This window comes from Bombina bombina, unplaced genomic scaffold (genome assembly GCF_027579735.1).
Source record: "Bombina bombina isolate aBomBom1 unplaced genomic scaffold, aBomBom1.pri scaffold_2188, whole genome shotgun sequence".
Classification (NCBI taxonomy): domain Eukaryota; kingdom Metazoa; phylum Chordata; class Amphibia; order Anura; family Bombinatoridae; genus Bombina; species Bombina bombina.
This window is the reverse complement of record NW_026510982.1, coordinates 23901-35284: the sequence shown is the minus strand read 5'-3', so window position 1 is coordinate 35284 and position 11384 is coordinate 23901. Positions and strand designations below refer to the sequence as shown.

The following is an 11384-nucleotide window of genomic DNA, read 5'->3' as shown; positions in this document are numbered from 1 at the left end:
GTGTCATAGACAGGCCAAATGTTAGCGCAGCAAACTGGTAGTAGTATGTGTCTAGGAAGGCGAACTATAGGAAACAGTAGTGATCCCTGTGGATCGGGATGTGAAGGAATGCATCCTTCAGGTCTATTGCAGTCATGGACCAGGGGAAGGATGGATCGTATAGTTACCATCTTGAAGGTGGGCTCCCAGGAAGCCCTGGAAAAATCTGTCTTAGGCGCTTACGCACTCCTCTAGTCCCTGTTCAGACGAAAGGAATGAAAAATGTCCCACAGAACGACATTTGGGCTTAAACATTTTGTCCTGATGTAGGAAAGCTCCCTTTCCACCTGTAACCATAGTTATGATACAGTCCAGACCCGGACCGAACGCAGATTTGCCCTTGAAGGACAAGGATAGTAGTCTTGACCGAAACAGTATCCACTGACCATGACTTGAGTCACAAGGCCCTCCTGGCTAGAACTGCAAACCTAGTTATTGGCATTGATGCAGATAATCTGAAGAATGGCATCCCTAATGAAGGCATCTGCTAGCCTTAGGTAATGGTATGTACTCCTGGATCTCCTCAAGAGGAGTTTCAAAAGTAATCAGATCAGTTAACTATTCACACCTGCAGAAACACCTGGCCCTCAAGCTTTGTATCTAGCGGATACTTAAAGAAAGTTCTATCTTAAAGCGGGATGGCAGTGCACTTAGCCAACGTAGATATGTCACCATCAACTTTAGAAACACTATTCCATACCTCTGCATGTGAAGTAGGGACAGGAACCCCCGGACTCTCAAATTCCTTGGAGATGATGTCCTCTATAATAAGGGTACGGGAAATACCTTTGGGACCCTAGGTCTAAATACCGATTCAAATGTCTAAACTTGTTCCAACTTGGTGGCTTTGCCACCGGAACCCCCAAGGTAGATAGAACCCTCTTAAGAAGGAGCCTTAGCTGCTCCACTTTGAACCTAATCTTACCCTCCTCAGAGTCCTCTTCAAAAGGGTCAAAGGAATGAAGTTCTCGTTCGGAGCTGACTAAGGGGTCTATTTATGAAGAAGCGGACGCTGCCTATGACCCACTACGCTTCAGTTCCGGCTGACCGTTGCTTTTTAACTCGTCCACCACCTCTGAGGTGGCGGACAGCAATCCGCCCGATCGAATACAATTGACACCCCCTGTTAGCGGCCGATTGGCCATGAATCTGCAGGGGGTGGTATTGCACCAGCAGTTCACAAGAGCTGCTGGTGCAATGATAAATGCCGACAGCGTATGCTGTCAGCATTTATCGATGTGCGGCGGACATGATCAGCTATATCGGATCATGTCCATCCGCACATTAATAAATGGACCCCTAAGGGTTCATCATCAGAAGGTTGCCCATAACTGTCAGTTGTGGCCTCTGCCAAAGCATTAGGGCTTTGTACCGGGTAACAATGTTTAACCTTTCTCCTCCCTGCTACTGGCATAGTGCTCAGGGCAGCAGACACAGCAACCTGTATATGGGCCGTGAGATTGTTGAGCCTACCACAGCCAGGTTTGTACTGCTATTTTCGCAGCATTCTGAGGCAACCTTGTTTGCATTCATAGGCTGTTGGACAGGGAGATCTGCATCAGCTGAAACTTGAGAAGCTGCAGTAGGGTCTACAGGAGATAAGCCACGCGGAAATTCCTCAGCGGGTTGTTTGCGTGGGCCTACTGAATAAGATATCAGGACGTATGTTAGTCAACAATTGCATAATTGTACTGAACTTAATTTGCAAAGCATACATTTATTGTTGTCAATGGAATGTGCAAAGGAAGATTCCTCCAGACTCTCTATTAATATAGAGTCATCCATAATATCATGGTGTAATGAGAATGTTGGCAACAGTCTTATAACAGGGTAACAGGCTTCCAAATGCACAAATCAACTGTCCCCTTTAAGCCCTGAAGCAGAAATAGCGCAAAAACATAAATTATGCTTACCTGATAATTTCATTTGCATCGAGGGGAGGAGAGTCCACGGCTTCATTCATTACTATTGGGAATTAAGAACCTGGCCACCAGGAGGAGACAAAGACACCCCAGTCAAAGGCTTAAATACCTCCCCCACTTCCCCTATCTCCCAGTCATTCCTTGCCTGAATTAGAGCATTAATCACACTTTCAGAAAATCCTCTCTTGGCTAAGAATAGGCGTTCAATCTCCACGAAGTCAGCTTCAGAGAATCTAGATTTCAATGTTGAAATGGACCCTGTTCCAGCAGATCCCTGCGACAGGGTAACCTCCACGGTGGAGAGGATGACATCCCCACCAGATCCGCAAAGCACGTCCTCCGCAGCCACGAAGGAGTAATCAGAATGGCCAAGGCCCGCTCCTGCTTGATCCGTGCCACTATCCGTGGTAGAAGTGGTAACGGTGGAAAAATATAAGCTAGGCTGAATCCTCAAGGAAAAACTAAGGCATCTATCAGCACTGCATGGGGATCCCTGGACCTCGAATTATAACGAGGTAGCTTGCAATTGAGTCTGGACGCCATGTGATCTATCTCCGGTGTTCCCCATCTGAGACAAATCTCCGTAAACACCTCAGGGTGAAGAGACCATTCCCCGGATGGAAGGATTGTCTGCTGAGAAAGTCCCCCTCCCAATTGTCCACACCTGGGATGTGAATCGCTGAGAGCGAGCAGTCGTGGGACTCCGCCCACTCCAGAAACCGAGACACCTGCCTCATCGCGAGGGAGCTCCTCGTACCCACTGAGGTAATGTTGTCGTTCTGGAATCTGATGAAACTGACCGAACCCAAAGAAGGCCACGCCTTCAGAGCATTGTAAATTGCTCATAGTTCCACCCTGGACCACTTTCCTTGTGCCATCCTGGCACCCCAAACAGCTCCCCAACCTGTCAGACTGGTGTCCGTGGTCACAATCTCCCAGGACGGTCTCAAGAAGGATGTCCCCATGGACAGTTGCTCCGGACGAATCCACCAAGAGGGAGTTTTGAGTCAGAGCATCCATGGATATCAGCTGTGATAGATCTGAATGATCTCTGTTCCACTGTCTCAACATGCACAATTGAAAAGGTCTGAGATGGAACCTGGCGAATGGGATGACATCTATGCTCGAAACCATGAGACCTATCACCTCCATACATTGAGCCACCGATGGGCTTGTGGAGGACTGAAGGGCAAGACAGGACGATGCAAGCTTCCTGCGTCGTTGCTCTGTGAGAAATATCTTCATGGACATAGAATCTATTATCGTGCCCAGGAACTCCACCCTGTTGCTGGGAACCAGGGAACTCTTTCCCGAGTTGACCTTCCAACCGTGAGATTGGAGCAAAAGAAGAAGAGCCCTCGAATGATCCTCTGCGAGGCTGAACGACGGAACCTGGACTAGGATGTTGTCCAAGTAAAGCGCCACCGCAATGCCCCTGGATCTGGCCACTGCAAGCAGCGCCCCCAGAACCTTCATGAAGACTCTCTGAGCCGTCGCCAGACGAAAAGGAAGGGCCACAAACTGGAAGTGTTGGTCCAGAAAAGCAAATCTTAGGAACCTGAAGTTGTCCCTGTGAATTGGCACATGAAGGTAAGCGTCCTTCAAGTCTACAGTTGTCATGAACTGTCCCTCTTGAACTAGAGGCAGAAAAGATCTGATTGTTTCTATTTTGAACTATGGAACACTCAGAAACTTGTTTAAACACTTTAGGTCCACAATCGGTTGGAACGTGCCCTTCTTTGGAACCACAAAAAGATTGGAATAGTACCCTAGACCCCCTTTCTGCTAGGGGTACTGGTACGATAACCCCGAGAGAGGCAAGATCTCTCACACACTCTAGAAAGGCCTCTAGACAACTTCTAGAACCCAAGGGTCCTGAACGTCCTGCAGCCATGCGTCTGATAATAGCGATAATTTGCCCCCTACGTGATCCAAAGACCGGTCAGGGGGCCGCCCCTTCATGCCGATTTCGTCTCGCCGGGCTTCTTGCTCTGCTTAGACTTGTTCCAAGATTAAGCCGGCTTCCAAAATCCCTTGGAATGGTCCACTTTTGCGGTGGCTTGTTGGCGCTGGGCCTTGTCCGCACGAAAGGGACGAAAAGTAGATCCCTTAGGCTTAGCCTTCTTATCCTATGGTAGGAAAGCTCCCTTGCCTCCCGTAACCGTGGATATGATCGAATCCATCCTGGACCAAACAGGATCTTTCCTTGAAAAAACAGGGACAACAGTCTCGATTTAGATGTCATGTCCGCAGACCAAGATTTTAGCCACAGAGCCCAGCACGCTAAAACAGAAAAACCTGACACCTTAGCATTCAGGCAAATAATTTGCATATTGACATCACAGAGAAAAGAATTGGAGATCTTCAGCGCCTTAATCTTTTCCTGTATCTCGTAGATGGAAGTCTCCCCCTCGACCATTTCACAAAGGGATTCACACCAATATGTTGCAGCTCCAGTGACCCGCCGCAACTGCGGCAGCTTGCTGAAAAACAAATCCTGTGTGCTAAAACATCTTTCTCATCATGTTTTCCAGCTTTTTATCCATGTGCTCATTAAACGCCAAAATATCGAGGGGAATAGTCGTCCACTGCTCTAGCGTAGAGAGAGCCCCATCCACCTAAGGGAGTGTCTCCCACAGCACAAGCTGCGAGTCCGGAACGGGGAACAGGATGAACCTAATGACTCCCATTCATTCTTAATAATATTTGCCATCTTAACGGGAACCGGGAAAGTCTGAGGTACTACCCTGTCCTCGTATACCTTGTCAAGCTTAGGAATCGCAGGTATCTCCAGAATCTTAGGTTCTGGAACCTCCAGAGTAGTAAGCACCTGCTGCAGCAGAAAGTGCATATTCTCCATCCTAAACCTATAGCCAGGCTCCTCCGCAGCCGGAGGTTTAGATGACACGGACTCCGACCCAGAAGGGGCCTCCTCTAAGAGTCAGAGTGGGCCTCGTCTTTGTATAGAGCTTCTGGATCTTCCATCGGTGTAGACGCCCCCTGGGCCGCCATGAGACACCCTACGCTTGCGCTTAGCAGAACGTGTTAAGGCATTATCACTTTCTAAACCGCTGATTCCACTTGGTCCACAAAGTCTGACGGCCACGAATCTCTCCCGAAGGAGTAACGGTTGGACCCCGGGGTGCTGCATGTGCAATCGGAGATAAATGTAGGAAACCCACCTCACGGGACGAAGAACCCTCAGAGGTGGACGGCTCAGTAGTACTAAACATCCGTTTACATTTAGATGTTGTAACTTTATCAAGGCATGTGGAACATAGTTGAGCAGGCTGATTTATTAGAACCTCCTCACAATAAACACAGGAATGAGACTTTGTTAAAGGAGAGCCCTCTAACGCGTCAGAGTCCTCCATAGCTTGCACTTTTAATCAGACTAATTTAAATTACCAAAAGGCACCCTTATACTGCCAATGGCCGGGACACTCACCACCTCCTATAACCCGGACAACAGAAACCGCTTTACATCTCCTGCGCTACAGATCAAAGAGAAGGAGAGATAGGCCCACCCAGTCACATGGAGTAAAAAGACGCCAAAAATGGCCGTGCAAGATTCCCGCAAATAACCTGAAAGTTCCACACATATTGCCAGAGCCTCGTCTCGCACATAACGCAGCAATGACACAATAAACAATATCATGTATACACCCCCCCTGTTCAATAATCCCCCTTCCAGGAATATTAACCCTTGCTTCTGTAAAGATAAAAAGGCGCCACACTGTGACCCTGTCTTCTATGTTATTATTATTAATAAAAAAAATGAAACAATCTTACCAGAATCTACGCCGTGGAACAGGAACAAGGCCCTTCAAGTGTGACAGGTTAGTAGCCTCGCTCCTGACATGGACTTGAGTTTTAAAAAGCAGGCAGCGAAACTCGTCAACATTGATTGCTTGTGGAGCTGTTAATATGAGTCAGGATGGTTTCGCAGAAAGACTCTCCCTGCATCTCTGTACTCTAACTTTCGCCCAGGCTCTCACTGAGAGGCTGACAGGACTACTTAAAAATCCAGTTCCAATGTGAAGAGTACTACCCTCCACAAGAGACTACTCCGAAACTCCGGCACTTCTCTGCCATCCTCCTGTGACGAAAGGCAAAGAATGACTAGGGGATAGGGGAAGTGGGGGAGGTATTTAAGCCTTTGGTTGGGGTGTCTTTGCCTCCTCCTGGTGGCCAGGTTCTTAATTCCCAATAGTAATGAATGAAGCTGTGGACTCTCCTCCCGTTTAGATAAAAGCAGTCTACAAGGGTAAACTGCATCTCCGTCCACCGCTGCAGCCTGTATCAACAGAAGGCCTGCGGACTGTAGTAGTAATCGAAGCCCGCAAACTGTATTGAGTAACTAGAGCACCAGTATCAATTATTAGTGCAGCTGTCTCCAACACTCCTGCGTGACTGGGGTCTGGAATTTATGGAGTCCATCACTAGGACTTAAATGCTTGTCTGTGTCCTGTATAACAGTGCTTGTGAAGCCCATTTACCTATGATAAATGAGACCATTTACCCATAATATATCTGTAATTTAGTGTAAATCACACCGCATTATCAGACAAGGGATTAAGGTTAGGAAACTGGAAAGGGGCATGGGAGTCCCAGCGTCGACCAGTATTAAATATACCAATACACCATTGAGATTTATACAACTATATCATCCCCAGCTCTTAATAAGAGCCAATCCATGTTAAGACAATTTATTGTTTTTACAGAGCGCCTACCTCCATGATACAAGGCAAAGATCTACTGAGAGGGTGGGGGAAGTGGGAGGGATATTGGGATATTTGTAGCTTTGTTTGGGGGGTATTTGCCTCCTCCTGATGGCCAGGTCGAGTATTCCCATAGGTTATGAATGTTCTCGTGGCCTCTCACTGCCATCAGAAAGAAATCTATATAAAGATAGTTTCTATGTAAGATACATTATAATCTAAAGGTCATTCATCCTGAAATAAGGATTCATTTTTAATTATATAGCAAGATTCTGTATATTTATAGCAGTAATATTTTTTGCTAAATTAATTAAATCCATCACCAATCTCATGCTCTACTAGAGGTTTTTGTCAGATTATTTTGGAAATATTATCAGTTTTGTAGTTCTCAAAATATTTGTGTCGAAAAAATAACATTCCCCTTCTTCACAGAATTTTTTTTATAAAATAAACAGAGAGATGAGAAAAAGACCTTAAACGGACATGATTATGAAAGAAAACTTTTGGGTTTCAGATAGAGCATAGAATTTTCAAATTTATTTCTATTATCAAATTTGCTTCATTATCTTGGTATCCTTTGTTGAAGGAGAGCAATGATGTACTGAGGCCTAGCTGAACACATTGGGTGAGAAAGTGACAAGGATCTAGCACACAGTAGTACATTGCTTCTGATCCTACCTCTGTATGCTTTTCAACAATGGATACCAGGAGAACGAAGTAAATTACAAGAGAGAAAAATTGCATGTTCTTTCTGAATTATGAACGTTTAGTTTTGGTTTTTCTGTCCCTTTAATGCCATTACTACTCTGTAAATCTATGTACACAAACTCAACCCATACTAAGTTTCAAGAAGCTTACTGAATAGAATATTGTTTGGAGTAGAATAGATCAGCACAAGGAAGTGTATGGATGGAGGGGCAAGCATTTAAAATGAAATATCATTTTTATTGTTTAAGTTTAATACAACTATTTAAATTGTTATTATTAAGGTAATCATCATGTTTTCTCTCTCTTTTAAAAAAAAAAAAAAATACTTACCCTCTTTGGTCTTTGTAGCAACTGAAGGTGTCTCCTTTTCTGATACTGGTGACGATTTGGACTCTGAGCTTACACATTCCTCTGCTTTCTCCTTTGGCTGTAATTCTGACCCTGCATTCTTTTTGGTAACATTTAAGACATTTGCTGTAAGTGGTGGTCGCTGAATAGGAACAGGCTTTTGGGTGGCAGAAGGAGAAGAAAGCCTGGTTTTTGAAAGGCTTGGAGATGGTGAGCGGACCTTTTGTGTCCTTTTACTAAAAGAGAAATCCAATGTTAACATTAAAGGGACACTGAACCCAAATTTATTTTTTCATGATTCAGATAGAGTATGCAATTTTAAAGGGACAGTCTACACCAGAATTTTTATTGTTTTAAACGATAGATAATCCCTTTATTACCCATTTCCCAGTTTTGCATAACTAACACATTTATAATAATATACTTTTAACCTCTGTGATTATCTTGTATCTAAGCCTCTGCAAACTGCCCCTTTTTTCAGTTCTTTTGACAGACTTGCAGTCTGGGACACAAAAGTCTAGCCAATTAGTGCCTGCTCCCAGATAACTTTTCGTGCACGAGCACAGTGTTATCTATATGAAATACGTGAACTAACACCCTCTAGTGGTGAAAAACTGTTAAAATGCAATCTGAAAGAGGAGGGCTTCAAGGTCTAAGAAATTAGCATATGAACCTCCTAGGTTAAGCTTTCAACTAAGAATACCAAGAGAACAAAGCAAAATTGGTAATAAAAGTAAATTGGAAAATTGTTTAAAATTACATGCTCTATCTGAATCATGAAAGTTTATTTTGGCCTAGACTGTCCCTTTAAGTAACTTTATAATTTACTCCTATTATCAATTTTTCTTTGTTCTCTTGGTATCTTTATTTGAAAAAGAAGGCATCTAAGCTTTTTTTATTGGTTGAGAACTCTGGACAGCACTTTTTTTATTGGTGGATGAATTTATCCACCAATCAGCAAGAACAACCCAGGTTGTTCACCAAAAATGGGCCGGCATCTAAACTTACATTCTTGCATTTCAAATAAAGATACCAAGAGAATGAAGAAAATGTGATAATATGAGTAAATTAGAAAGTTGCTTAAAATGTAATGCGCTATCTGAATCACACAAAAAAAAAATGTGGGTTCAGTGTCCCTTTAAGTGAGAACCATATTTTTTTTTCTACTGCACCTAAATATATCATGCACTTACTTTTCAGTTGTTGGTGAAGGAGGTCGCTTTGATATGTTAAGAGGAGAAGGAGATCTTCTACGTGCAGTCATATCACGTTTTTCTATCTCTGAAGCCTAACAGAGAATATCATGCCAGTTTTAACCTTTTTCATTTTTTTCATTAATATGCAATACAGCATGAATCATAAACACATCTTTCTGAACATGGATAATATGGCCATACAATAAATAAACTTAAGAACAATCTTCATTTAATGTTATCAACATACACATTTAATCTAACGTAATCTCGTGATCCATGCTTTCATGAAATTATTAAATATATCATTACATTAAAAGAAAAAATCAAATTGATGTATCTGTTTTATCTACAAATAAGAAACCATTTGAAATTTTCTTCGTATACAGAGCTGTTGACAACCCCCTATCAGAGATTTCCATAGGGTCTACTTCCTTGTAGAACATTTCAATGGGGTGATTTAAATGCTGCTAGCTGCACAATCAGTTGTTTTATTAATCATTGTTCGCAGAAAATATTCAGAATGATGGGAGAATTGCTACTGCAGTACCACATCATAAAAAACATAATTTATTCATACCTTATAAATTTATCTATTTCTTGAAACGGTGAGTCCGCGGATCATCTTAATTACTGTTGGGAATATCACTCCTAACCAGCAGGAGGCGGCAAAGAGCACCACAGCAAAAGCCGTTAAATACCACTCCCCCTACCCACAATCCCCAGTCATTCGACCAAAGGGAAAGGAGAAAGGAAGTAATCTAAGGTGCAGAGGTACCTGAAGTTTATAGAGAAGCAAACTGTCTGAATAAAAGGGCGGGCCGTGGACTCACCGTGTCAAGAAATAAATACATTTATCAGGTAAGAATAAATAAATGTTTTCTTTCTAATGACACGGTGAGTCCACGGATCATCTTAATTACTGTTGGGAACCAATACTCAAGCTAGAGGACACGAATGATAAGGGAGGGACAAGACAGTTAACCTAAACAGAAGGCACCACTGCTTGAAGAACCTTTCAAATTTGTAAAATTTAGAAAAAGTATGCAAAGATGACCAAGTCGCAGCCTTGCAATGCTGATCTACAGAAGCTCCATTTTTGAAAGCCCAAGAAGATGAATCAGCCCTCGTGGAATGAGCCGTGATTCTCTCAGGAGGCAGCTGACCAGCAGTCTCATATGCCAAGCGAATAACACTCCTCAACCAACAAGAAAGAGAAGTAGCCATAGCTTTCTTACCCTTACGCTTCCCAGAAAAAACATAAAAAAAACATGAAAAGACTGGTGAAAATCCTTAGTCACCTGCAAATAATATTTCAATGCACGAACCACATCCAGGTTGTGCAACAAACGCTCCTTATGAGAAGAAGGGTTAGGACGCAAAGAAGGAACAACAATCTATTGAATAATATTCTTATCAGAAACAACCTTGGGAAGAAAACCCAAGGCAGTACGCAGAACTACCTTATCAGAGTGAAAAATAAGAAAAGGTGATTCATGCTGTAAGGCTGAAAGCTCCGAAACTCTTCGAGCCAAAAAAAAGCAACCAGAAACAAAACCTTCCAAGATAACATCTTAATATCCAAAGAATGCTCAAACGGAGCCTGTTAAAGGACTCTAAGAATCAAATTAAGAATCCAAGGCCAAATTCAAACCAAGGCCTGACAAAAAGAATGAACATCTGGCACATCCGCCAGGCGCTTGTGCAATAAAATAGATAAAGCAGAAATTTGACCCTTCAGGGTACTAGCAGATAAACCTTTCTCCAAACTCACCTGGAGAAAAGACAAAATCCTAGGAATCCTAACTCTACTCCATGAGTAGCCTTTGGATTCACACCAATATAAATATTTACGCCAAATCTTATAATAAATGTTCCTAGTCATAGGCTTACGAGCCTGAATCATAGTCCCAATGACTGACTCAGAAAAACCATGCTTAGAAAGAATCAAGCATTCAATCTCCAAGCCGTCAGCTTCAGAAAAACGAGATTTGGATGTAGGAAGGGACCCTGCAGAAGAAAGTGCTTCCTTAATGGAATATGCCAAGGTGGAAGAGAAGACATCTCCACCAGATTTGCAAACCAGATTCTGCGAAGCCACGCCGGAGCAATGAGAATCACTGATGCCCTCTCTTGTTTGACCCAAGCAATGACCAGAGAAAGGAGAGCAAATAGAGGGAACACATATGCCAGACTGAAAGTCCAAGGAACTGCCAGAGCATCTATCAGAACAGCCTGAGGATTCTTTGACCTCGAGCCGTACCTCGGGAGCTTGGCATTCTGACGAGATGCCATGAGATCCAACTCCGGCTCCACCAACTGAGAATCAAGCTGGAAAATACCTCTGGATGAAGTTCACACTCCGCCGGATGAAAAGTCTGTCTGCTAAGAAAATCCGCTTCCCAATTGTTCACCTCTGGAATGTGGATAGCAGACAGACAACAGTTGTGAAT

At 43.4% G+C, this 11384-nt stretch overlaps 1 protein-coding gene across 1 annotated transcript; it reads right to left on the bottom strand.

Moving 5' to 3' along the window:
- Positions 1 to 1512: 1512 nt before the first annotated feature.
- Positions 1513 to 9026, bottom strand: LOC128643554 (uncharacterized; the record flags this gene model as incomplete). The annotated part of the gene is made up of 3 exons (XM_053696397.1): positions 1513 to 1679; positions 7721 to 7974; positions 8932 to 9026. Coding segments are annotated over 3 exons (516 nt in total), but the record flags the coding sequence as incomplete, so codon positions are not given.
- Between the last annotated feature and the right edge of the window lie 2358 nt (positions 9027 to 11384).